Consider the following 27,482-nt stretch of genomic DNA (forward strand, 5'->3'; position numbering starts at 1 on the left):
ACATATTATTTGGAGATGGGGGGAGGGTGTCTCACCATGTTGCCCAGGCTGGTCTCAAACTCCTGATCTCCATGAGCCACCACACCCGGCCAAGTTTGTCTTTTAAAGAGGAATGATAAAAGAACCAGAAAGAGCTCTTGGAAATGAAAACTCTGATAGTCACTGGATATGGTGGTGCATGCCTGTAATCCCAACATTCTGGGAGGTTAAGGCAGGCAGATCGCTTGAGTTCAGGAGTCTGAGACCAGCCTGGGAAACACAGTGAAACTAAAAATAAAAAATATTAGCCAGCATGGTGGCAGGCACGTGTAGTCCCAGCTACTTGGGAGGCTGAGGCAGGAGGATCGCTTGAGCCCTGGAGGTCAAGGCTACAGTGGGCTGTGATTGCACCACTGCACTCCAGCCTGAGCAACAGAGTGAGACCCTGTCTCAAAAAAAAAAAAAAAAGTAATAGTCAAAATTAAAATGTCAGTAGAAGGGTTGGAAGAAAAAGTAGAAAGTCGGGGGATGGGAGGAAGGTAGGCAAGAAAATGAGAAGATCAATCCAAGAAGTCCACCCTATTACAATAACGTGTTCCACAAAGACACCAGAGAAACCAAAGTGGAAGAAATCACCAATGATATCATTCAAGAAAGTTTCCCAGGAAGAGAACACATGAAAAACCCACAAAGTACTTAGCACAATGGTTGAAAATAGACCCACACCAAACCCACCACTGTGAAAGTGCAGGATGTAGGGAACAAGAAGATTCTACAAGCTTCCAGAGAGAGAGAAAGAGAGAGAATAGCCATGGGACAGGCAAAGGATGAGGAAACAGGACAACTTCTGATCATTCAGCTGCCCAAGACTAGAAGCTGGAAAACATGGGGCAAAAGAAAATTATCCACCCACAATACTGTCAGCCAAACCACTAATTACCCAGGAGAGTAGGAGGAAAACACTTTCTCTGGAAACGCTAGGGGGTGCCCATTCCTAAAACAAGGGACCAAACCAAGAAACAGGAAGACCCACGCCCAAGAAACAGGAGCTACATCCCAAGAATCCCCTTGTGCCAAAGAAGAGAGGGGCCAGGATCACAGCTGGGCAGTAGGAGCAACCAGTCCTGAGTGGAGACGTCAGTTCTGGTGGAGAGGATGGGGGAAAGAAAGTGTCACAGACACATAAAACCAAGGCGATGACTAACTCCAGGGAAATAAAAAAGCAGGTCCCAGAAAATAATGTTCTTAGTATACATTGCTCCACTGTCAATAATATTTATATTAATATATAGTATAAGCACTGAATTTTCATTTAAGCAAAAATTGTGATTTAACTATTGGGGGTGCAGAATGCCTAAGAGAGCTAAATTTTGACCTTCAGGAATAGGAAGTCAATGGACAACATCCAACTGATAAATCAAGGGATGTGTAAAACACATTATTTTGAAATATGGAGGTGAATACTTGAAAACAGCAACAGCAAAGCCTGAGGAGAGGTACATTATATTGCTTTGTCTTCAGCACACAGTAAAACATCCTGTAAATATCAGCTGCCATTCATACCAACAAGAATATACTTACCCTTGAGGGACTCATCGCTGAGTTGAGGAGCTTTATTTATATATTTTGGGTTTTATTTTTACACTTGATCTTAGCCAAGAGGCCGAGAAGTGGTAGAGTTTTATTTTTTATTTTTTATTTTTTTTTGAGACGGAGTCTCGCTCTGTCGCCCAGGCTGGAGTGCAGTGGCCGGATCTCAGCTCACTGCAAGCTCCGCCTCCCGGGTTCACGCCATTCTCCTGCCTCAGCCTCCGGAGTAGCTGGGACTACAGGCGCCCGCCACCTCGCCCGGCTAGTTTTTTGTATTTTTAGTAGAGACGGGGTTTCACCGTGTTAGCCAGGATGGTCTCGATCTCCTGACCTCGTGATCCGCCCGTCTCGGCCTCCCTAAGTGCTGGGATTACAGGCTTGAGCCACCGCGCCCGGCCTAAACACTTCTTGAGAGCTTATTACAGGCCATGAGTATCAGCAGGTTTAATTTAAAAGATTGAAAAATACAGCCAGTGGCTCACGCGTGTAATCTCAGCACTTTGGGAGGCCAAGACGAGCAGATCACTTAAGGTCAGGAGTTCAAGACCAGCCTGGCCAACATGGTGAAACCTCATCTCTACTAAAAATACAAAAATTAGCTGGGTGTGATGGCACGTGCCTATAATCCTAGCTACTCAAGAGGCTGAGACAGGAGAATAGCTTGAACCCAGAAGGCAGAGGATGCAGTGAGCCAAGATCACGCCCGTGCACTCCAGCCTGGACGACACAGTGAGACTCTGAAAAAAAAAAAAAAAAAAAAAAAAGCACCTACTTATAAGAAAATAAAGACTGTGAGAAGGCAGGGGAGAGCAAACTACAGCCTGAGGGCCAAGTCCAACCTGCTCTCTGTATCTGCACAACTCCTCCAGCTAAAATTGTTTTTTTTTACATTTGTAAATAGTTGAAGGAAAACAGAATCATAATGTTCTATGACATATGAAAAGTAATATGAGGCCGGGCATGGTGGCTCATGTCTGTAATCCCAGCACTTTGGGAGGCCAAGATGGGCAGATCATCTGAGGTCAGGAGTTCGAGACCAGCCTGGCCAACATGATGAAACCCGTCTCTACTAAAATACAAAAATTAGCCGGTGTGGTGGCACGTGCCTGTAGTCTCAGCTACGTGGGAGGTTGAGACATGAGAATCGCTTGAACCCAGGAGGCAGAAGTTGCAGTGAGCTGAGATCACGTTAATGCTCTCCAGTCTGGGTAATAGAGTGAGACTCTGTCAAAGAAAGGGAAGGGAAGGGAAGGGTGAAGGGAAGGGAGAAGGGAAGGGAGAAAGAAAGGAAAGAAAGAAAGGAAAGAAAGAAAGGAAAGGAAAAAGCAATATAAAAGTCAAATTTCCATCTCCATAAATAAAGTTTGATTGGAATCAGCCATGGTCTTTGGCTTCCGTGTTATCTATGGCATCCCTGCAGTGGCAGAGCTGAGCAGTTGGGACAGAGGCCAGCAGGACAGAGACAGTTTGCTGGGCCCTGAGTTAGAGGATGAGGTCATGGGAGGATGAAGAGGGATCCTGGAGGAGAGATTTAGGAACGGCTCTTGAGTAGACATGGCTTGTCTTCCGGAATAATGTGTATCTCCTGTTCTTCTTACTTGATCTTTTTTTTTTTTTTTTTTTTTTGAGACGGAGTCTCGCTCTGTCGCCCAGGATAGAGTGCAGTGGCGGGATGTCAGCTCACTGCAAGCTCCGCCTCCCGGGTTCACGCCATTCTCCTGCCTCAGTCTCCCGAGTAGCTGGGACTACAGGCGCCCGCCACCTCGCCCAGCTAGTTTTTTGTGTTTTTTAGTAGAGACGGGGTTTCACCGTGTTAGCCAGGATGGTCTCGATCTCCTGACCTCGTGATCCACCCGTCTCGGCCTCCCAAAGTGCTGGGATTACAGGCTTGAGCCACCGCACCCGGCCTTCTTACTTGATCTTTTCCCTCCCCTCCCCTCCTCTCTTCTCTTCTCTTTTCTTGAGACAGGGTCTTGCTCTGCTACCCAGGCTGGAGTGCAGTGGCATAGTCATAGCTCACTGCAGCCTCGACCTCCCAGGCTCAAGTGATCCTCCTGCCTCAGTCTCCCAAGTGGCTGGAACTACAGGCATGCACCACTACACCCAGTTAATTTATTTTACTTTTTGTAGAGACAGGGTCTCACTGTATTGGCCAGGCTGGTCTCCAACTCTAGGGCTCAAATAATCTTCCCACCTCAGCCTCCCAAAGTGCTGGGATTGCAGGCGTGAGCCTTCATGCCGGGCCTCCTTCCTCAGACTTTACCCTCTCATCTGCTTCTGTTTATTTGTTCTGTAAGGGTCTTTTATGTGCCAGGCTCCAGACCTAAATGGTTGCCGGGGCCAGGGCTGGTCGTTACCCTCACTAGGAACATATAATCTGTCGTAGGAAGCAAGGACAGAAGGAGATTGACAATAAAGAGTGAGTCAGGATAACAGGTGGGGATTCTGGCTTTGATAATAGAGAGTGACTAAGGGTGGCTATTATGGGGTGGCCAGGGAGGGTCTCTTGGAGAAGCTGAAAGTGCAGAGAAGTAGTTGGACTTGAGAAGAGCTGGGGGAAGGACATAGTACTAGGAGATGGGAAGAGCATGTGCAAAGGTCCTGTGGCTACCCCATGCCTGAGCTTTTGGGAGACAAGGGAGAAGCTGGGAGCAGAGAGGTGACAGCCACTGGACTGCACAGGTGACGAAGTGCTGGGAGACACGCTGAGTTTAGTGGGAGCCACTCAACTTTTTGAGAGTCTCACTCTATTGTCCAGGTTGGAGTTCAGTGGCCTGATCTCAGCTCACTGCAACCTCCGCCTCCTGGGCTCAAGTGATTCTCCTGCCTTAGCTTCCCAAGTAGCTGGGATTACAGGCGTGTGCCACCGTGCCCCGCTAATTTTTGTATATTTTTGTATTTTTTTTTTTTTTGAGATGGAGTCTTCACTCTGTCACCCAGGCTGGAGTGCAGTGGCGTGATCTCCACTCATTGCAAGCTCCGCCTCCCTTCACACCATTCTCCTTCCTCAGCCTCCCAGGTAGCCGGGACTACAGGCACCCACCGCTATGCCTGGCTAATTTTTTTGTGTTTTTAGTAGAGACGGGGTTTCACCGTGTTAGCCAGATGGTCTCGATCTCCTGATCTCATGATCTGCCTGCCTCGGCCTCCCAAAGTGTTGGGATTATAGGCGTGAGCCACTGCATCCGGCCGAGTTTTTATTTTATTTTTAAATTTTATTTATTTATTTCTTTATTTTTATTTTATTTTATTTTTTATTTTTTGAGACAGAGTCTCGCTCTGTCACCCAGGCTGGAGTTCAGTGGCATGACCTCAGCTCACTGCAAGCTCTGCCTCCCGGGTTCATGCCATTCTCCTGCCTCAGCCTCCCGAGTAGCTGGGACTACAGGCACCCACCACCTCGCCTGGCTAATTTTTTGTATTTTTAGTAGAGATGGGGTTTCACCGTGTTAGCCAGGATGGTCTCGATCTCCTGACCTCGTGATCTGCCTGCCTTGGCCTCCCAAAGTGCTGGGATTACAGGTGTGAGCCACCGCGCCCGGCCTAATTTTTGTATTTTTTTAGTAGATTCGGGGTTTCACCATGTTGGTCAGACTGGTCTCAAACTCCTGACCTCAGATGATCCACCCGCCTCGACCTCCCAGAGTGCTGGGATTACAGGTGTGAGCCACCACGCCCGGCCGGGAAGCTTTTAAGGCCGGATGTGACGCAGACCCAGTTTCCACGGATGAAACCTGCAAGCATGGCTGGAAAACAACCTGCCCGGCTACATCTTAAGGACGAGGAAGACAGGTCAAGGGTTTTCCAGCAAAGGCACCCAAAGCAGCTCGCCCCGAGAGGCCCTTCGCTCAAGGAATCGAGAATGGCCTGGCAGACAGCGACTGTGGTTGCAGAATGAGTGATGCAGCGTTTTTCCTCGAAAGAGCCAGCGTTCCTCCTCTGAATCCCGGAGTCCCCTGGCTGGGGGGAGAAAGCTAAATTTAAAGGCATGCTAATTGGGGCAGTGTGATCTAACTGCAGACTCCAGTCAAGGACTGGCTAGGCAAGGGACGACTTCCACGGAGGCCACAGTGGCTCGGGTGTCCCCACGTCCGGCTGCAGTGGCCCCCCCACCCCGGCCTGTCCTCCAGGTTCAGAAAGCTCAGTTGTGAGGCTGCACATGGTGGCTCATGCCTGTAATCCCAGCAATTTGGGAGACCAAGGCAGGTGGATCACCTGAGGTCAGGAGTTCGAGACCAGCCTGGCCAACATGGCGAAACCCCATCTCTACTAAAAATACAAAAATTAGCCAGGCATGGTGGCTGGCAGGTGCCTATAATCCCACCTACTCGGGAGGCTGAGGTAGGAGGATTGCTTGAACCCAGGAGGTGGAGGTTGCAGTGAGCCAAGATCGTGTCACTACATTCTAGCCTGGGTGACAGAGCAAGACTCCGTCTCGAAAAAAAAAAAAAAAAAAAAAGATGGAAATTCATGTGCTGAAAAAGGCTGAACAAGATGCAGGAGCCCGGGTCCCTGACACTGTCCAGCATTGCCTGCCTCAGTCATGATGCATTTCTATCCATTTCAAGCCTCTAGCATTTGGAGTTCTCCATCCCAGGCAGCCAATCCCAGCCCTGATTGATAAATTATGTAAAGTGCCTATCACGTGACTCATCACCTACTATGTTCATTGCCTACTACGATTTCCAACAGTATTTGTAGAGAAGAATAAGAATGGTGCCGTGCCTTAGAGAAGTTTGCAATCCAATTGGGAGAGTCTACAGGCCTGAGGTTTAGCCCCCGGCCAGCTGTGTGACTAAGGACAGGTAGTCTCGCCTCTCTGGGTCTCAGCTGTTCTACTTTCCACATTTTTTTTTTTCTTTAAGATGGAGTCTCACTCTGTTGCCAGACTGGAGTATAGTGGTATGATCTCAGCTCACTGCAATCTCCACCTCCCGGATTCAAGCGATTCTCCTACTTCAGCCTCCCGAGTACTTGGGATTACAGGCACCCGTCACCACTCCCAGCTAATATTTGTATTTTTAGTAGAGACGGGGTTTTGCCACGTTGGCCAGGCAGGTCTTGAACTCCTGACCTCAGGTGATCTGCCTGCCTTGGCCTCCCAAAGTGCTAGGATTACAGGTGTGAGCCACCATGGCTGGCCTCAGCTGTTCCACTTCTAAAATGAGAAGGCTGGTCCCAGTGATCTCTAGGAATTTGGAGAGTAGTGGGTTAGGCAGATTGTAATACCCAGAGGGGGATCTATGGGAGGAGAGTGGAATATGAAGAATGGTGAGATTGGGATAGGAAAGAAATAGAAAAGCAGTCAAGAAGGGGAGGAGGTGGAGGCCGGGTGTGGTGGTTCATGCCTGTAATCCCAGTATTTTGTGAGGCCGAGGTGGGCAGATCAGTTGAGGTCAGGAGTTCGAGACCAGCCTGGCCAACACGGTGAAACCCCGTCTCTACTAAAAATACAAAAATTAGCCAGGCATGGTGGCGGGGACCTGTAATCTCAGCTACTTGGGAGGCTGAGGCAGGAGAATCACTTGAACCCGGGAGGCAGAGGTTGCAGTGAGCCGAGATCGTGCCACTGGACTCCAGTCTGGGCAACAGAGCAAGACTCTGTTTCAAAAGAAAGAAGAAGGGGAGGAGGTGGAGAGAGTACTGTGTCCACTGGGCTGTTCCACTGCAAAGGACAGAAGCCTACTGCCGCCTGACTCAGGGAATGGAAGACGGATTTATGGACTTATGGAAAGAGCAGCTCAAGGCCTCCCTCTTCCCGGCTGGGATCAGGACAATCTAATTTGACTCAGCAATTCCACATTAGTCTGTTAATGTCAACTCCCCACTTCTGGTACTATTTGGAGTATTAAGAATCCCTTTGTTTGTAAGTAGCAGGAACCCCCTCGGGAAGAAATCAAAAAAGAAACACTGGCTGCTAAAACTAGGTGTCACGTGAATTCCAGGCATCGCTTGTTCTAAGGATATGGAACCAGTCCTTCCCTTGGGATTCAGTGTCTCTCCCTGTTTCTTGGCTGTGTTTCCTCCAGTCTGGCCTCTTTCTCGGGCAAGCTAATGGGCTCAGTCACCAAGACCAAGGAGAGAAGGCCGGGTTCACACACATCACACAGTGAGACAAGACCAAGGAGAGACGGCCAGGCTCGCACCCACCACACAGTGAGACAAGAGAACTAGTGCCTCTAGCAAGGGGCCCTTTCAGGGGGACCTTGCTCTAGGAAGTGTCGGGATGTCCTCGAGGAAGGCTTTCCCCAAATGCTGCCACGTGAGTTGCACATGGGAGGGTGAGCTTGGAGAGGCCAGCTGGACACCAGGGGAAGGGCATTCCAGGGGAGAGGCAACAGCCAGCACAAAGGCATGGAAACTCCTGCAGTTCGGACTCACTAGAATATTAGTTCCCTGGTGAGAGGAGAAGAAAAAATGGGACCTGGGAGATCAGTTGGAGGCCAAACATGAAGAGCCCTGGATGCTGGGCTGAGCATTTTAGGCTCTCGCCTGCAGGCAGTGGGGAGCCATGGAAGGATTTAGAGTGAGGGAGGGCCACCATCACATTTCCATCCCTTAGCTATGCAGGGAAAGGTGAAAATCTGGAGGCAGCCAGGACACCAGAAAGGGGACTGCTCTGTCACCAGCCTGTACCAGGAGGGTGACCTGCAGATCAGAGAACTTCTGAAATCGAGTTGACAGGGGGTCACCAAGGATGAGAGGTGGAGGGTGGGGAGTTCAGGACTGGGGGAATCTGGGAGTCCAGTCTACCCACTCAGGCTGGCATAAGGGAGGGGTGAGGCCCCCAGCTCCTCGGCAGCAGGCATTAGAAACTGGTGCGGCCACCTCTGAGGCCTGAAAGAGACCTACAGTCTTTGTGATTCAAAGTGGCCAATTCTTTGCACCAGGCACAGTGGCTCACGCCGGTCATCCCAGCACTTTGGGAGACCGAGGCAGGGGGATCACCTGAGGTCAGGAGTTCCAGACCAACCTGGCCAACACGGTGAAACCCCGACTCTACTAAAACTACAAAAATTAGCTGGGCGTGGTGGCGGGCACCTGTAACCCCTACTACTTAGGAGGCTGAGGAAGGAGAATCACTCGAACCCGGGAGACGGAAGTTGCAGCGAGCCGAGATCGCGCCACTGCACTCCAGCCTGCGTGACGGGAGTGAGACTCCATCTCAAAAAAAATAAAAATAAAAATAAAAATACAAAAGTTAGCCGGGCGTGGTGGTGCACACCTGTAATCCCAGCTACTCAGGAGGCTGAGGAAGGAGAATCGCTTAAACCCGGGAAGTGAAGGTTGCAGTGAGTCGAGATAGCGCCACTGCACTCCAGCCCAGGTAACAGAGCAAGTCTCCGTCTCAAAAAAAAAAAAAAAGCAAAGTGGCCAATTCTTGGATGCCTCCCAGGACAGAGAGCTCACCCCCTCCTGAAGTTACCCCTTCTGTGGCTCTGATTCAGATAAACCGCAGGCTCAAATCTATCCCCGAGAGTCGGGCACAGCTCAGGGTCTATGTCCCCACCCAGCTGGGGGAGCTCCCTGCACCCTAGGCCAGCCCTTGACAACACCAGCTCCTTAAGTCTGCCCTTCTCTGGGCTCAAGACCCTTTTGGTTCCTCTTATTATTTCTTCCGCAGTGAGGCCTCCTGCCCTGGGGCTCCTTGGGAGGACTGACACTAAATATCATTGATTTGCAGAGAGAGGAAGAGGAGAAAGTCTCCATGGGGTGCTAGAGTGTCTTAAATGTCCCTCTCATGCAGGGACATTTCCCTCACGAACGAAGGGAAGGCAGACCTCGGCGAAGCACCTGTGGTCAGCAGCAGCTTCTGGTGAGAAGCACATCAGGTGGCTGGGTTTTCCGCCGCAGGTATTTTGACACTTCTAGTTTAGGCAAGTGACGGTGGTTTGCCATATACGGTGGGCCCTCAGTGACCGTGACAGAAGGACAGCTGCAGAGTCCCCAGCCCTTTTGGGGAGCCACACCCTAGACTATCCCACAGCCAGATCCATGAAGCTGTGGGTGCTGCTAAAATCACAGACACAGGGGCATCCTCCCCAAAGATCTTCTAATAGTAAATTACAACCCCATGAAAGAAAGTTGAGGCCGGTAAGCCAGGCGCCATGGCTCACGCCTATAATCCCAGCGCTCTGGGAGGCTGAGGTGGGTGGATCACCTGAGGTCAGGAGTTTGAGACCAGCCTGACCAGGTGAAACCCCATTTCTACTAAAAGTACAAAAATTAGCTGCGTGTAGTGGCACATGCCTGTAATCCCAGCTACTCAGGAGGCTGAGACAGGAGAATTGCTTGAACCCAGGAGGCAGAGGTTGCAGTGAGCTGAGATCGTGTGGTGGCTCACACCTGGAATCCCAGCACTTTGGGAGGCCCGGGTTGGAGGATCATTTGAGTGCAGGAGTTTGAGACCAGCCTGAGCAACATAACCAGATCCCACTTCTATTTTTTTTTTTTGTTTGAGACAGAGTCTCACTCTTTTGCCCAGGCTGGGGTGCAGTGGTGTAATCTCAGCTCATGGCAACCTTCACCTCCCAGGTTCAAGCAATTCTCTGCTTCGGCCTCCCAAGTAGCTGGGATTACAGGCGCCCACCACCACACCAGACTAATTTTTGCATTTTTAATGGACAGGGTTTCACCATCTTGGCCAGGCTGGTCTTGAACTCTTGACCTTGTGATCCACCCATCTCGGCCTCCCAAAGTGCTGGGATTGCAGGTGTGTGCCACCATGCCCGGCTAATTTTTGTAGTTTTAATAGAGACGGGGTTTCATCATGTGGGCCAGGCTGGTCTAGAACTCCTGACCTCAGGTGATCTGCCCACCTAGGCCTCCCAAAGTGCTGGGATTACAGGCGTGAGCCACTGGGCCCAGCCTGCAGATGGGATTAAATTGATGCTAGTGAGATGAGAGAGCATCCTGGATGGCCTGGGAAATATAATATAATATAATATAATATAATATAATATAATATATATAATATAATATAATATAATATAATATAATATAATATAATAATATATAATATGGCTGGGTGCAGTGGCTCAAGCCTGTAATCCCAGCACTTTGGGAGGCCGAGACGGGCGGATCACGAGGTCAGGAGATCGAGACCATCCTGGCTAACACGGTGAAACCCCGTCTCTACTAAAAAAAAAATACAAAAAACTAGCCGGGCGAGGTGGCGGGCACCTGTACTCCCAGCTACTCGGGAGGCTGAGGCAGGAGAATGGCCTATACCCGGGAGGCGGAGCTTGCAGTGAGCTGAGATCTGGCCACTGCACTCCAGCCTGGGCGACAGAGCGAGACTCCGTCTCAAAAAAATAATAATAATAAATAAAAAATAAAGATAAAGGCCTGCATTGGGTGAAAGCGGATTGGGCGGTTTGGTCATCCCAACCACAAAGCCATTGCTAGGGGCCAGGGTCCTGTCCACCAAGACCAATTAGATCAAACTGTTCTGTGAGGTGAAAGTGGGTGGGGCCCCCACCCTCCCTATGGGGGAGGAAATCCCTGCTGCAAAAGCGTAGCGCCTACCTCTGGGCAGAGCCAGGTCCCCCCAACTCCCAGGCCCCCCTTTTACCCTCTGAGGAGGGCAGCTCTAAGAAATGTGCATCCGGATGATTACAGTTCCCGACGATTCTGTTACCCCAATTTTCCCTTAATGTTGATGATTATGATAAGGATATTGAGAGTGAGTGACATTTTTGAAGGCTCTTTTTTTGTCAACCACCAATAGCCCTCTGAGACGGTGGGTGCTAAAATGGGCGGCACTGAGGGAGTTGGAATTGCAGAGTACGAAGGATCCTCTGGGTGTCCGGGCTCGGTGCCTTGCTTACCTCCCCGGACGGGCAGCTCACTCTCCCTCACCCCCGGCCCCCGCCACGCGCTCTGGCGGCGCCCATTCCACGCTCAAAGAACCCCGCTTCCCAGGGTGTGTGGGGGGTGCACGCCCGACAGGGCCGGGTCAAGGCCAGGCGTGGCGCCCGCGCGCGCCCCGGGACCCCGCCCGGGGAGCGCGGGAGGTGCCGGGGGCCGCGGGGGCGGGGCGGGGAGGGGCCGGCGGCGGCGGCGGCGCGCGGAGCAGACCGCAGTGCGGCCGGCGCTAGGACCCGCGGGGGCCTCCCAGGCCGCGGCGCCTCCCGCTTCCCCCCACTCCCCGACCCTCCTTCGCCCCCAAAATGAGGAAACGGAGCAACTCGCTCCAAGTTGTGCAGCCGGGACCGCCTCGGGGTGCGCAGCCGGCTCGCGGAGGCCCTCCTGGGGGCGGGCGCGGGGCGCGGCCCGGGGGCGCCCCCTAAGCAGGTGAGCACCTCGGCGGGGAGAGGTGGAGAGACCCCGAGGCCGGGGTGGGGGAAACCCCGAGGGTTCTGGGCCGGGGTGGGTCCGGGACGTGCTCAGGAAGGGCCGGTGTGCGCGCGAGTGTGCGCGACCCGGGCGCGCGGCGGTTGCGCGGCTGGGGCGGAGGGTGCTCAGAGAAGATCGGACCCGGCGTGGTGGCGGCGGGGGTTTCCTGGGTGCGAGTGTGCGCGGCTACGAGCCCCGGGCGTGTGTACCCGCGCGTCCACGTGGAGGGCTGTGCGCGTGTGGCCGAGAAGCGTGTGCGCGGCCCTGCGTAGCGCCCTGCGTGCCCGAGTGGCCCGGTGCTGGCGCCCAGGTGTTCCAGTGTGGGGCGGCTGTGTGTGTGCCGGGGGCGGGGGACAGGTGCGCACGTTCCCAGGTGTGGAGCGCTTATGCGCGCGGACGCGCGGGGACGTGTGCGCACACCTGTTTCCAGGTGGACGTGGTCATTTGCTTGTCTGCGCGCACCTGTGTCCGAGCCCCGTGTGTTTCTGTGCGTGTACATGCATCCATATGCGTGTGAGTACACGTGGGACTGGAGGATTTCAGGGGAGGTGCATATTGGAGGGGCTGAGACTCACCCCCCAGCACCGCCCACTTCCCAGCCACCAGCGGTCCTGGAGATGGGGGAGGCAGGGAGGGTCCCCCACCCCTGCAGCAGTGAGCGACTTTGTGTATCTGTCCTGGGTTTGGGGGGATCAGAGAGGCTCAGCGGGTGGCCGGAAGAGCCCAGCAGGGCTACTGGACCCACCCCTGCCCCCAGTTCCACCCCACGGTCAGAGAATCTTGGGAATGACCTTGACTCATCCCTATTTCCCCACCCTGCCCCTGCCTACTTACCAGAAAAGAGGAAGAACCAGGCTCGGTCCAGTGGCACCCAGCTCCCTACCTCCCGTGCCAGCCGCCCGGACTGTGGCAGGCCATTCCCAGCGTCCCCGACTGTGGCCACTTGCTCAGTGCTCCTCTCCCCTGCCTCAGTTTCCCTCTGGGGGCGATGGCGGGGCGAGGCTCCCTGCTTTCCTGGCGGGCATTTCATGGCTGTGATTCTGCTAAAGAACTTCCCCGGGTAAAGATCACTTCCCCAAAGGGGCTTGGGGAGCCAGCTCTGGGTCCCACCCAGGATGCCTCTCGGGGGCTCTCTCTGCCTGCCTGGCCATTGCCCCCGCCTGGCCATTGCCCCCACCTGGCCTGGGCTAGAAGTGGTGGGAACTGGACCCTGGGTCCCAGCCCAGCTCCCACCTGGACTCTGCCCCCTCCCCAGGTGAGCCCCCGCTTCCTCCGAGCCTGGCACCCCCCGCCTGTCTCAGCCAGGATGCCAACGGTGAGTGTGTCTAGCCTGGTTCCTCTATTCCCCGGGTCCTTCTTCAACTCCAGCCACACCCTCAGCCCCCTTCCTGGAGGGCTGTACTCTCTGCCCTCTACCCGCTTCTGCCCTCTACCCGCTTCTGCCCTCTACCCGCTTCTGCTGGGCTCTGCCTGGCCTTTCTCAGTCATCTTGGCTTCCTGACCTTCTGTCCCTGTCCTCTCTTTGTGACTCTACGATTTCTCTCTTTGAGCGCTGTTCACCCCGTTTCTCTCCTTCCCCGATGTCTGCTTCTGTTTTCTCTGCCTCTCTGCTCTTCTCCAGTCTCCATGCCTTTCTCTCTCGTGTCCTCTTTCCCCTCCCGTGCCTGTGCTCCCCACATCTCCCTGATGTCCTCCCTTCGCCCCTCTTCTGGCCCCCTCTGCAGAGGCGCTGGGCTCCAGGTACCCAGTGCATCACCAAATGCGAGCACACCCGCCCCAAGCCAGGGGAGCTGGCCTTCCGCAAGGGCGACGTGGTCACCATTCTGGAGGCCTGCGAGGTGAGAGGCGGCCAGCGGGTGTGGGTGCTTGGGGCTGGGGGCTCTGCCAAGACCACCCCCACACCCCCCACATCAACCCTGTGCTTCCTCCCTGGCAGAACAAGAGCTGGTACCGCGTCAAGCACCACACCAGCGGGCAGGAGGGGCTGCTGGCAGCTGGGGCGCTGCGGGAGCGGGAGGCCCTCTCCACAGACCCCAAGCTCAGCCTCATGCCGTGAGTGGGCGGGACAGGGGCCTGGAGTGGGGGGCAGTAGGTGACCGCCCCCCACAGCCTGGTCCAACCCACCCCTTTTGTGACCCCAGGTGGTTCCACGGGAAGATCTCGGGCCAGGAGGCTGTCCAGCAGCTGCAGCCACCTGAGGACGGGCTGTTCCTGGTGCGGGAGTCCGCACGCCATCCTGGCGACTACGTCCTGTGCGTGAGCTTTGGCCGCGACGTCATCCACTACCGCGTGCTGCACCGCGACGGCCACCTCACCATCGATGAGGCCGTGTTCTTCTGCAACCTCATGGACATGGTGGAGGTGCTGCCATCCAGAGGCACCCCCCATCCCTGCTGCCCCGGAGACTCCCCTATGTAGAGATGGAGGGGCCGGTCACCTGACTTCCATCCCTTCCCCAGCAGCGGGGCAGACACCATCCCTACCTCTGTGCTGATCGCCCGGGATCCCCCTGAGCTCTGTGCTTCCCCAATGTGGAGATGAAGGGGGTAGTCCCTGGGGCCCCCCAGGCCCCCATCCCATCTCTGATAGGCAGACAGGAGGACCTCACAGTAGGATTCTCCTTAATGCAGAAATGGGCAGGGGGTTGATCCCTATGGACCACCCATCCTACAGGTGGTCTGAGTCAGTCTGGTTCTACCTCCAGGGACTAGGGTGACTCCTCTGGGGACCCCCAGGACCCCCCCAAGTTGATACCAAGCCAGAGGACTCCCCCTCCTTTTGGCTTGCTTCCTTTCCTGTTCCTATGGAAACCAGCCTTTCTCCTCCTCCCTGGTCCCACCCACCCTCCCCAGAGGCCACCCAGGAAGGGGACAGGATGCCGGGGTTCCCCGCCCTGGGGCTGGGCTCATGGCTGTCCCCACATCCTGCAGCATTACAGCAAGGACAAGGGCGCTATCTGCACCAAGCTGGTGAGACCAAAGCGGAAACACGGGACCAAGTCTGCCGAGGAGGAGCTGGCCAGGGGTAGGGGACGCCCAGGAGGGCAGACCCCCTTCCCTGACCACGTTAGCCCAGCCTGGGAGGAAGGGCCCTGGGGCCCCTGCGCCTCTGAGGCCAGATCACCCAAGCCTGTCTCCATGCCCAACTATGGGATAGAAGACGTGGGCTGCCTTGGGGGTGCCCACAGACACAGATCAGTCCTTTTTTTGATAGGTCCCCAGCTTCGCCATCATCCACCATCTGAGCCAGAAACCTGGCCCTGAACCTCCACCCACCCCACCCTCCAGCATTCCCTCCTTGGCCAGGTTACCAACACCTGGTGAATCTGCTCCCCTCCCCTCCCCACAGTTCAGCCTCAGGCCCTCCCATCAGATTGCCTCCTTCCCAGAGGGCGAGTCCCCCTTCCAGCCCAGGCCTTGCGTGCGGCCTCAAGGTTATCTTTCTGTCATGAAATCGTGCCTCCAGGGAGAGAGGCCCGGCAGCTCCACTACCTTCCAGAACCTGCCCGCATGGCCTGAGCCACCTTTCCAGCCTCATCTGCAAAGCCCTTCCTCCACACATCCACCCCCTCCCAGGTCAACTGTGATCATCATTTCCTTCATGCCTCTGAGCCATTGTGTATTCTGTTCCCTTCACCTGAAATGCTTTTCCAGCCCCTGAGTAGTGAAATCCTCAGTGTTTAAGGCCAAAAGCAAATGCCTCTTCCCACCCCACATCTGTCTCCTTGAAAATACGTCTCTCCTAGGGAAATCTGTACCCATCAGGGTTGGCACCCAGGTGGAGACTAGCATCACCCTGACCAGTGATCCCTTAAGACCATGGCATTTGGAGGGGTCACTTTCTGGAGGGAGAAGAGAACGCCTGCAGAACCAACCAGAGGACAGTGGAGGGGACAACACAGGAGTGCTTGGGAGAAGGGTCAGGGAGGCCAGAGCCCTGGAATATTCTGGAACTTTTATGGGTCTCCATGTTGTGTTTTTTTTTTTTTTTTTTTTTTCTCTGTGTGTGTTTCTGAGTGGTCAGAGGTAAAGAACTGTGTAGGGAAGAGCCCAGCAGCTATTTGGAGGGACAAGAGAGCCAAAGAGAAAAGGACAGCTCTTATCTCTGAGACCTGAAGTGTTTCCTGGCACTGCCCCCTGAGCCTGACAGGGAGTTCCTGGAAGGCAAATGTGGAATCTGAGGGGCTCAGCCAGGCAGGCCCCCAGCTTTGACCATTCACACCACTATCCCTCCTGTAAGCCCGTTTTTGCTCGGGTCAACCTGAGATAGTTCTGTTGCAACAACAGTAATTGGTACCAGGAGTGGGGTGTCTCTGATACATCCTAGGGGCATTGCCAGGTCCAGCAGCCATTCAAATGTGTATCCACAGCTGCAGCACTGTGAGAGACTTCACCTAGTCTCTCACCAAGTAGAACCCCCAATGGGAGGGTTTGGGGGGCCCATTACCCCTCTGACTGGGTCTTCACTCCACAGCAGGCTGGTTACTGAACCTGCAGCATTTGACGTTGGGAGCGCAGATCGGAGAGGGAGAGTTTGGAGGTGAGTGGCGGACCGGGTTGGGGGTCCTGAAGGAAGGTGGGAGGTGCATATTGAGGCTTTGCAGTCACAGAGCTGAATTCAAACCCATACTTAACGACCTACTAGTTGTGCAACTGAAGACACGCAAATCCTCTGAGCCTCAGTTTCCGCCTCTGGAACGGGGTAATGGCAGCTGTCATGAGGGGTCAATGAACTCAAGCAGTCAATGTTAGTGACTTCACACTGCCAGGGTCTTGTATGGTCAGTCCCTCTGTTTGGAATGTTTGGAACACCATTCCCTGAAATCATTATTCTGGAAGGCTTTGGGGTTTAGATCAGGGGTCAGCAGACTCTGTAATAATATTTTTTGCTTCGTGTGTCAGGGAGCTGCTGTCACAGTTGCTGAATCCTGCCCTTGTGGAGTGAAAGCAACCACAGACAATATGTAAATATATGGGCATGGCCATGAAAACTATGGCCCAGAAATTTGAATTTTGTATAATGCTCACATGTCCTGAAACAGTACTCATCTTTTGATTTGTTTTTACAACCATTTAAAAATGCAAAAACCGGATGGGCGCTGTGGCTCACGCCTGTAATCCCAGCACTTTGGGAGACCGAGGCAGGTGGATCACAAGGTCAGGAAATCAAGACCATCCTGGCTAACACGGTGACACCCCATCTCTACTAAAAAAAATACAAAAAAATTAGCTGGGCGTGGTGGTGGGTGCCTGTAGTCCCAGCTACTCGGGAGGCTGAGGCAGGAGAATGGCGTGAACCCAGGAGGCGGAGCTTGCAGTGAGCCGAGATCGCGCCACTGCACTCCAGCCTGGGCGACAGAGCGAGACTCCATCTCAAAAACAAAACAAAACAAAACAAAAAACAAAAACCAGTCAGGCGCGGTGTCTCATGCCTGAAATCCTAGCACTTTGGGAGGTCGAGGCAGGAGGATCCCTTGAGCTCAGGAGTTCAAGTCCAGCCTGGGCAACATAGCAAGACCCCCATCTGTACAGAAAAAAAATAGCCGGGCACAGTGGAGCATGCCTGTAGTCCCAGCTATTCAGGAGGCTGGGATGGGAGGATCCCTTGAGCCCAGGAATTTGAACCTACACTGAGCTGTGATCATGCCACTGCACTTCACCTGGGTGAGAGAGTGAGACCCTGTATCAATATTTTAAAAATAAAAATGCAAAAAACATTTTGAGCTCAAGGGTCTTGCAAAAAGAATTGACAGGGTAGATTTGGCCCCCGGAGGGGAGGTTCACAGACCCCTGGCTTAGATGGTTCTCTCTTTGTTTTTGTTTTTTGTTTTTTTTGGTTTTTTTTGTGGTTTTTCTTGAGATGGAATTTCGCTCTGTTGCCCGGGCTGTAGTGCAGTGATGCGATCTTGGCTCACTGCCATCTCTGCCTCCAGGGTTCAAGTGATTCTCCTGCCTCAGCCTCCCGAGTAGCTGGGACTACAGGCATGTGCCACCACATCTGGCTAGTTTTGTATTTTTAGTAGAGATGGGGTTTCTCGGCCGGGCGCGGTGGCTCAAGCCTGTAATCCCAGCACTTTGGGAGGCCGAGACGGGCGGATCACAAGGTCAGGAGATCGAGACCATCCTGGCTAACACAGTGAAACCTCGTCTCTACTAAAAAATACAAAAAACTAGCTGGGCGAGGTGGCGGGCGCCTGTAGTCCCAGCTACTCAGGAGGCTGAGGCAGGAGAATGGCGTGAACCCGGGAGGCGGAGCTTGCAGTGAGCTGAGATCCCGCCACTGCACTCCAGCCTGGGCAAGAGAGCCCGACTCCGCCTCAAAAAAAAAAAAAGAGATGGGACCAGACAGTTCTCTTTGATCTTGGGTCTGGAGCTTGTGAGGGTGGGGGGATGGGGAGCGTGGGGGCTGCGTTTCAAGGTCTGGGGACCCGCAGCTGTGTGAGTGTTACATGGGCACCGGTGTGAGCGGGCCTGTCCGTTTGTCTCTCTGTCGCTGTTTGTTGGGGGTCCCGATCTCACCCCGTTCCCCGCCCCCACCCCCAAGCCGTCCTGCAGGGTGAGTACCTGGGGCAAAAGGTGGCCGTGAAGAATATCAAGTGCGACGTGACGGCCCAGGCCTTCCTGGATGAGACGGCCGTCATGACGTGAGTCCCGGGGTGGGGGCTGGGGACCCTGGGATGGGGGGTCCCAGCCCCGCCCTCACGCCCACCCCACCGCCCCCAGGAAGATGCAACACAAGAACCTGGTGCGTCTCCTGGGCGTGATCCTGCACCAGGGGCTGTACATTGTCATGGAGCACGTGAGCAAGGTGGGGCGGGGCCCAGGCGGGGAGGGGGTCCCACGTGGCAGAGCAGCCCTAACATCCCCCACGGCCGTCTCCCACCCCCAACAGGGCAACCTGGTGAACTTTCTGCGGACCCGAGGCCGAGCCCTCGTGAACACCGCTCAGCTCCTGCAGTTTTCCCTGTAAGTGGGGCTCTCAGGGTGCCGGGGGCGCGGGGGTTGTCGGGGGGCAGATTCCAAGATCCATCAAGGGGAAACTGAGGCACGGGGCAGGGAGGCTTTCTGAGCTTGTGGCCCAGGCACCCAGAGCTTTCTGAGCCGTGAATGCAGGCGTCCTGGCACCTGAGCCCCCACTGCCCCCTGCTCCCCCCAGGCACGTGGCCGAGGGCATGGAGTACCTGGAGAGCAAGAAGCTGGTGCACCGCGACCTGGCTGCCCGCAACATCCTGGTCTCCGAGGACCTGGTGGCCAAGGTCAGCGACTTTGGCCTGGCCAAAGCAGAGCGGAAAGGGCTGGACTCGAGCCGGCTGCCCGTCAAGTGGACGGCGCCCGAGGCTCTCAAACATGGGGTGAGCCCTTCTTCACACACCCCTGGGGCTTTGGGGTCCCCCCAGCTCTGCTGTATGACTCTGGCTGTGTCACTTGGCCTCTCAGAAACTCCAAAGGCCTCTAGGAAACTCTGCCTCCCCAGGAAGCTCTTGGCCCATAATTGTTCCTTGTAGCTTCCCTCTGGGCCTCGGTTTCTCCAGCTCTGAAAAAGGCATGGGCTCAGGACTGAGGTGAAGAATAACCAGGTTTCCTTCATGCACGAAGGCTGAGCTAGACTCGATTGTGGGCGGCGTTGGGGGAGGAATCAATTAGGGGACCGGAGAGTGAGGGTCAACCCAGGAGGGCTTCCTGGAGGAAGCAGAGGCTGGAGCAGAAACCCTGAGGGGTCCCTCCTCACCCCTGTCTCGGGCCCCACAGAAGTTCACCAGCAAGTCGGATGTCTGGAGTTTTGGGGTGCTGCTCTGGGAGGTCTTCTCATACGGACGGGCTCCATACCCTAAAATGGTGAGCGGGGGCCCCAGGGAGGCACTGGGTTCCGGGCAGGTCCAGAGGCTGACCCCTTCCCACGCCTGCTGTCCGCAGTCACTGAAGGAGGTGTCGGAAGCCGTGGAGAAGGGGTATCGCATGGAGCCCCCCGAGGGCTGTCCAGGCCCCGTGCACGTCCTCATGAGCAGCTGCTGGGAGGCAGAGCCTGCCCGCCGGCCACCCTTCCGCAAGCTGGCTGAGAAGCTGGCTCGGGAGCTGCGCAGCGCGGGCGCCCCAGCCTCCGTCTCAGGGCAGGATACCGACGGCTCCACCTCGCCCCGAAGCCAGGAGCCCTGACCCCACCCGGTGGGGCCCTTGGCCCCAGAGGACCAAGAGAGTGGGCAGTGCGGCGTGGGGACACCAGCCAGGCCCAAGGAGGGTCCAGGTCGGCAGGGCATCCTCCTGGTGCCCACAGCAGGGGCTGGCCCGCGTAAGGGGCTCTGGGCGGCCCGTGAACACCCCAGACCTGCGAAGGCGAAGGATGATCGCCCCGATAAAGACGGATTCCAAGGACTGTAGGCGCCTGTGTCTCTCTCTGTGTCCCCGTGCCCTCTTCCCCGGAGGCCACTTTTGGCGATCTGCTCTCGGACACCCCCAGGCGCCAGGCATCCTGGGTCCTCCCATAGAGGTCCACCCCCCCACCCGGATGCCCTGTGTGCCCCGGTCCCAGCAGTCACCTCCCTCCTCTGTGGAACCCACTGCAGCCCCCATGATGGGATCAATTAATTGGGACCCCACTGATCCTTGGCCTTGTCTTGGGCACCCACCGGCCCCAAGCCCCTGCCTCCCGCAGCCATGTGCCTGCACACGGGGCCTCCGCATCTTTGCCCATGGAGGATCCACCCAGCTGGAACTTGCCCGCTGGCCACTGTGGGGACATCGTTCCCCGGGGAATTCTGGGCAGGAGACCCACTTGCCATTACCCATGGGTCCCCCACTGCAGTCCCCCAGGGGATGCTGTGTTCAGTGGTGGGGACCCCATCCCAACCCATGGGATCTCGGGAGGCTGCCAACAGCCCTCAAGGTCCAAGTCTCCCCTCCCACCACATCCCTTTCTCAGGCCCCAGCCCTCTACGTCCCTATGGGAGCCCCCATGATGGGAGCCCCAGGAAGGTCTGTGTGTGTGGCAGCAGCCCTGTTTAGGGATGGCCTGGGGAGGCCACCCTCCTCCTCCTGCCTCCCCCATTCATGGGCAGCCACCATATTGAGCACTTTCAGGTCAAACCCCCAAAATGCCACTGGAGGTGAGTGCCAAGATTACACCCATTTCATAGACGCGGACACTGAAGCCCAGAGAGGGCAGGTTGCTCACGCTGGGTTGCCACAAGAAGATATGGTAGAGCCTGGATTTGAATCTGGGCCTGTCTGGGTCCACAGCCCAGGTTTCGTTCCCCTCTTCCTGCTCCAGCCTCTCCCACTTCTGCATGTCCCTCACTTCTGCTTCTTTCATCATGGTCTGAACCAATCATGAAAATCTCACTCATCACCCACCCATCCACCCACCATCTACTCATCCATCCATCCATCCACCCACCCACCCACCATCCATCCACCCAATCACCCATCCATCCATCTACCCACCATCTACTCATCCGTACATCCACTCAATCACCATCCATCCATCCACCCATCCACCATCCACCCACACATCACCCACCCACCATCCACTCATCCATCCACCCACCCACCCACCATCCACTCATCCATCCATCCACCCACCATCTACTCATCCATCCATCCACCCAGTCATCCACCATCCACCCACCTATTCATCCATCCACCCATGTGTCCATCCAGTCATACATCTACCTGTTCACTCACCCGTCCACCCATCCATCTACCTACTATCCATTCATCCATCCACCCATCTACCTATTCATCCATCCATCCACCCATCCATCCATCCACTCACCATCTACTCATCTACCAATCATCCATCCACCCACACATCCACCATCCATGCATCCATCCACCTACCATCCACTCACATATCTGTCCACCCATTTATCTACCCATCATCCATCCACCCACCCATCCTCCTGTCCCCACCCATTCACCCATCCATGCATGCATCCATCCACTTACCCATCTCCCCACCCATCCATCCCCCACTCATTCCCATGTCCATCCATCTACCCATCCATTAGTCTACCCACCTATCCACTCTATTCATCCATCTCTCCATCCACTGTTCCATTGATCCACCCACTCATTCATCCATCCCTCCATCCACCTACCCACCCACCATCCATTCACACATCCATCCACCCCTCCTTTTCACTTAACAAAGCCAGACTGAAGGAGGTGTCAGAGGCCATGGAGAAGGGGTACCACGTGGAGCCCCCAAGGGCTGTCCAGGCCCCGTGTACGTCCTCAGAGCAGCAGCTGGGAGGCAGAGCCCACCTGCCGGGCAACCTTCCACAAGTTGTCCCAGAAGCTGGCCTGGGAGCTGTGCAGCACGGGCGCCCCGGCCTCTGTCTCCGGCCTACTGTGCTGGCCCTCTGGGTACTGAGTATCACTGCAGCTTCTGCAGTGACAGCTCTCAGATGACACTGTCCTTGGACAGAGGCAGTCCAAATGTCCAGGGACCTAGCAGGCTGACCCTGTGACTCTGGGGGACAGAATGGCCGGGAAACACTGGCCCTCCTGCCCACTCTGGCACAGTGGGTCGGGATCCACTTTGCACATGCAGGTTCAATCCTGACTCGCCCCCCAGCTGTGTGACGCTGGCCCTGGGGTGACAGCCCTGGTTTGCTCAGGGCTGAAAGCTGTTCCAGGGTATGCGACTTTAGCGCTAAAATCGGGAAAGTCCCGGGCAAACGGGCGAGGCGGCCCCTACTGGGAAAGCTTTTTCCCTCTCTGGGCCTCAGCAGCCTCCTCCAGTCAACGGGCACCTTTTCCTAGAGGGGCAGGAGGGCCCCAAGGCCCACAGCAGTGAAGGGAGGGGCACCTAGAAGGCAGGCATATAGCTGGTGCCCCATTATTGCTGGGACAGTCCAACACCTGCTCTCATTTGAGTCTCCCATGGAGCCAGCCTTGAGGATACACAGAGAGGAGTCTCTGGCCAGGCTGGGCACGGCCCCCACTCCAGGACTCCCGGGCCACCCTCCCATCCCGGTCAAGCTGAGACATGGAAATGTCCCAAGGTCGTGCTGACCTCCTATGCAGCCCCATTAAAGCCCTGCACACCCTCGGGCCTCACTTTCTCCACCAGCACCGGAAGCAGGTCGGTGGTTCTTTCTGGGGGATAATTGAAAGGTAGAGGCTGGAGGGGCCTGGCCCCTGCCTAATCCGCTGCGGGGGGCCACCTGTCCCCTGGGCCCTGCCCGCCCGGCCCACACTCCTAATCCAGCCCTCTAAGCTGACACAGCGTCTGCAGCTTTTGCCTGTCCAGCTAAGTCGCCCAAACCTCCCCCCGCCCGGCGCCTCACGCCACGATCCTTCCTGCGGCCTCTTAACCCACACTGGTCAATTAGTTAATTGGGGTCTGAGATCTGAAGCAGCTCGTTAGTGCTCTAAAGTGATGAAGCAATCAGGGCAATTCTCTCTCCCCACCCCGCAGCCCTGTGCCTCGATGGGCAACAGGCCTGGCTCCGCCCTGGACGCAGAGCCTGGTGGGCCCACCTTGCCAATGGGCAGCTGAGGCCGGGGGAGGCACCTGGAGCCTCAGAAGCTGCAGCTGCCCCTCTGGCCCGGGCTTGAACCCCTGTGTCCCTCCGCACCTTGCCCACCTGAACTTGGCCCCTGGGATGGGGGAGCTACACCCGGATCCAGGTTCGAAACCACCTGCCCCCTGGGTTCTGACCCGGACTCCTCTGGGGCCTGGGCACCTGGTTTCTGGTATGTGTGTGTGTCGCGCCTTCCTCTGTCTCTCTTTGTGTGTCTCTCTCCCTTCAAAGCCAACATGCCAACATTCCGGAAGGATCTCTCTCTACTTCGCTTTGCACCCGCCCCTTCGCCCATCCGCAGGCCTGGGCCTCCCCTCACTCCACCGCAGTCACCTCCCCCATGTCCTCCGTGTCACTAAATCAAGCCTCCCCTCATCTCCCCTTCCCACTGCCCCTGGAGTACCCTCTTTCCGTGTCCAGGGCACTCCCCTGCCTGAGCCCCCTGGCTCCTTGGACTTGGGGGGCACTGGTCTCTGGAGCTTTCCCTGGAGCCCACCCCACCTCTCAGGCCTCCGCCTATGAAACAGTCCCACCTCACAGTCCAGAATGCGCCTCGACATCGCCCTTGCACCTCCACACCCACACCCTGCCCCTCTGCAACTTCCTTCCTCTGGAATCGCTACCCCCTCCCTTCTGTCCTCCCCATCCCCCCAGCCCTTGGCCTGACCAGGCCCTTTAGCCTCGCCTGCCAGGCACCTGCCCTTGGTTTCTCAGCTGCTCATCATTGATGTTTGTATAAAATGCCAGTGTGGGCCAGGCGCGGTCGCTCACGCTTGTAATCCCAGCACTTTGGGAGGCCGAGGCGGGCGGATCACAAGGTCAGGAGATAGAGACCATCCTGGCTAACATGGTGAAACCCCGTCTCTACTAAAAATACAAAAAAAAAAAAATTAGCCGGACGCGGTGGCGGGCACCTGTAGTCCCAGCTACTCGGGAGGCTGAGGCAGGAGAATGGCGTGAACCCGGGAGGTGGAGCTTGCAGTGAGCCGAGATCGTGCCACTGCACTCCAGCCTGGGCAACAGAGCGAGACTCTGTCTCAAAAAAAAAAAAAAAAAATTACCTGGGCGTGGTGGCAGGTGCCTGCAATCCCAGCTACTCGGGAGGCTGAGGCAAAAGAATCGCTTGAACCTGGGAGGCAGAGGTTGCAGTGAGCAAAGATTGCGCCACTGCACTCCAGCCTGGGCAATAGAGGGAGACCCAGTCTCAAAAAAACAAAAATAGGCCAGGTGCGGTGGCTCACATCTGTAATCCCAGCACTTTGGGAGGCCAAGGCGGGCAGATCACGAGGTCAGGATTTCGAGACCAGCCTGGCCAACATGGTGAAACCCTGTCCTCACTAAAAAATACAAAAATTAGCTGGGCGTGGTGGTGGGTGCCTGTAATCCCAGCTACTCAGGAGGCTGAGGCAGGAGAATCGCTTGAACCCGGGAGGCGGAGGTTGCAGTGAGCTGAGATCTGAGATCACGCTGCTACACTCCAGCCTGGGTGACAGAGCGAGACTCTGTCTCAAAAAATAAAAAACAAACAAAAAAAACAAAATAAAATAGGAACCCACCTTGCCACCACAGGCCCCTCCCCATGGGTTTTCTCCCCAGGCTCATGGCCACTGGCCATGCTCTGCATTTTAACACAGTCACTGGTTGTCTGTTTGCCCCACTAGAAAGTCAGCCCCGTCTTCTGTCTGTTTTGGTCACTACTCCTGTGAGCGGTACCTGGTACACAGTAAGTGCTCAATAAGTGCTTATTGAACGAATGAATGGTGAACTTCTTTTTCTTTTTGAGACGGAGTTTCACTGCAGCCCAGGCTGGAGTGCAGTGGCGCGATCTTGGCTCTTGACCTCAGGTGGTCCACCCGCCTCAGCCTCCCCAAAGTGCTGGGGTTACAGGCGTGAGCCACCATGCCTGGCTGTGAATGGTGAACTCCTATTCATACCTCAAGACCCAGTTAAAAGGACCCCTGCCCTTTGTGTCCAGAAGAGCCAACTGCAGTGCCTTCACCTCTGGGACCTCAGCTTCCCCAACCCCCTCTGACATCTGAGTCCTAAGACACCTTTTTCTGCCCCCAGCAGATAAAAGTATTAACAATGGGCATTCATTAAGTGCCCCCTGTATGCCAATTTCTCTGAGAAGCTGAAATCCCCCCCAGGGTAGGTCCTAGTGTGGCAGTTTTACAGCCAGGGAAACTGAGGCCCAGGGAGGAAGAGCCCCCGTGGCATCTTATGGTGAGGGGCGGTGGAGCCCGGCAGACTATCCCCCCAGCCTCCACTTAGAGCTGCAGCCCTCCGCCCACCCTGCCCTCCCTCCTGGCTCAGGACAGCCCGGGGACCAAGTGGGAGGTGCCGCCTCAATTAATCACCTTGAGCTAATCCTCCCCCACCCAACCCCGACCCGGCTCAGGTCTGGCAGGGTTAGGCCACAGCAGACGCAGCGCCGGGCCCGCTGGGGCAGGTGCCCTGTGGAGATTGACAGAGGGGCTGCCGTGGGCGGTGAGTGCGGGGCGGGCACTGGTGGGCCTGCGTGGGAGGTGGTGGGGGCAGAGATCCCCCCCAGGGTGGAGGGCTTAGGGTGTGAGAAGGGATCCTGCCTTCCTTGGGGGGGCATCCTTGACCCCCCCCCCCCCGCCACACACACAGGCCGTGACAGCCACAGAGAGGGGAAGAGAAAACAGGGACCGTGACACACAGAGAAGGAAGAACAGACAGAGGCCCAGCAGGAGACCCCCACAAGCCCGAGGAGGACAGCCCGGGGATGCAGAGCGCATGCTGGCCCCAGTGGAGGGAACAGATCTCCCCGGAGCCGGGAGGCAAGCCTGGGGCTCCCCTGCCCTGTCCCTGCCGGTAGCCCCCCCGGCCGTCTCCCCGCCATCTGTCCCGCTGCCGTCTCACCAGGTGGGAGCCATGTTCCTGAGCCCGGGCGAGGGACCGGCGGCCGAGGGTGGGAGTCTGGGGCCGGGCGAGGAGGCCCCCAAGAAGAAGCACCGGAGGAACCGCACCACCTTCACCACCTACCAGCTGCACCAGTTGGAGCGGGCGTTCGAGGCCTCCCACTACCCGGATGTCTACAGCCGTGAGGAGCTGGCGGCCAAGGTGCACCTACCTGAGGTGCGCGTGCAGGTGAGGGCACCCCCAACACACACACCTCTCACAGCCTGTGGAGGGAGGCGAAGCAAGATCCTGACCCTCCCAGCGCATGAGCAGAAGAGAAGCTAGGAAGGCTTCCTGGAGGAGGGGGTGTGGGAGCTGAGGTTTTGATATTTGAGTAGGAGTGTGCCAGCTGGGAAGGAAAAGGGGCATTTTTCTAGGCATCCTGAACAGTGTGTGCAAAGACGTGGAGGGGTTAAGTTGAAGGCGTTTCCCTTGAGCCAGGTGTGAAGTGGGTGAAGGAGGAGGCAGAGAATGGTGCGGGTAACGATGCTTTTGAAGACCTTGAATGATAAGGGACAAGGGAGACCAAAGAGGGGATTGAGGAGTTGGAGGGGAGCCTGGGCTTAGGGAATGCTTCGGAGATCCTCATCTTCTTGGGATGAAACAGCAAAGCAGCAGGTGTGAGTTGGGTCAGCCGGGAGGCGGAACCCCCAGGGCTGGGGTGTGCAGAGGACCTCCAAGGAGTGGCGGGGAGCAGCTGAGCTCACAGCATCCCCCCATTCCCTCTCACACCCTCCAGGTGTGGTTCCAGAACCGCCGGGCCAAGTGGCGCCGCCAGGAGCGGCTGGAGTCAGGCTCGGGTGCCGTGGCAGCCCCGAGACTTCCCGAGGCCCCAGCGCTGCCCTTCGCCCGCCCCCCGGCCATGTCGCTGCCCCTGGAGCCCTGGTTGGGCCCTGGACCGCCGGCCGTGCCAGGCCTCCCCCGCCTCCTGGGCCCGGGCCCGGGGCTGCAAGCGTCCTTCGGGCCTCATGCCTTTGCTCCCACCTTCACAGATGGCTTCGCCCTGGAGGAGGCGTCCCTGAGGCTGCTGGCCAAGGAACACGCACAGGCTCTGGACAGGGCCTGGCCGCCGGCCTGAGCCTGCTGCCCTCCTGGGCCCCCTCCTCGGTTCAGCCTGAGAGCTGGA

General features: G+C 56.3%; 2 protein-coding genes across 4 annotated transcripts; both read left to right on the plus strand.

Moving 5' to 3' along the window:
- The first annotated feature begins 11,626 nt into the window (after positions 1-11,626).
- On the plus strand, positions 11,627-20,281 carry MATK (megakaryocyte-associated tyrosine kinase). 3 transcript variants are annotated; one of them, XM_037994541.2, is made up of 15 exons: positions 11,627-11,865; positions 12,338-12,420; positions 12,745-12,967; positions 13,163-13,222; positions 13,632-13,745; positions 13,844-13,959; positions 14,049-14,268; positions 14,838-14,931; positions 16,381-16,446; positions 18,451-18,550; positions 18,630-18,714; positions 18,799-18,872; positions 19,063-19,258; positions 19,656-19,742; positions 19,821-20,281. In XM_037994541.2, exons 3-15 carry the CDS (start codon positions 12,896-12,898, stop codon positions 20,058-20,060), a joined length of 1,524 nt encoding a protein of 507 aa, XP_037850469.1. In that variant the 5' UTR covers positions 11,627-11,865; positions 12,338-12,420; positions 12,745-12,895; the 3' UTR covers positions 20,061-20,281. The 3 variants fall into 3 exon arrangements, with proteins under 3 accessions (XP_037850469.1, XP_007992993.1, XP_007992995.1); XM_007994802.3 differs by lacking the exon at positions 12,338-12,420; XM_007994804.3 differs by lacking the exons at positions 12,338-12,420; positions 12,745-12,967.
- Positions 20,282-25,780: 5,499 nt separating this feature from the next.
- On the plus strand, positions 25,781-27,482 carry RAX2 (retina and anterior neural fold homeobox 2). Its single transcript, XM_007994799.3, has 2 exons — positions 25,781-26,545; positions 27,096-27,482. Exons 1-2 carry the CDS (start codon positions 26,192-26,194, stop codon positions 27,432-27,434), a joined length of 693 nt encoding a protein of 230 aa, XP_007992990.1. The 5' UTR covers positions 25,781-26,191; the 3' UTR covers positions 27,435-27,482.

This window comes from Chlorocebus sabaeus, chromosome 6 (genome assembly GCF_047675955.1).
Source record: "Chlorocebus sabaeus isolate Y175 chromosome 6, mChlSab1.0.hap1, whole genome shotgun sequence".
Lineage (NCBI taxonomy): Eukaryota > Metazoa > Chordata > Mammalia > Primates > Cercopithecidae > Chlorocebus > Chlorocebus sabaeus.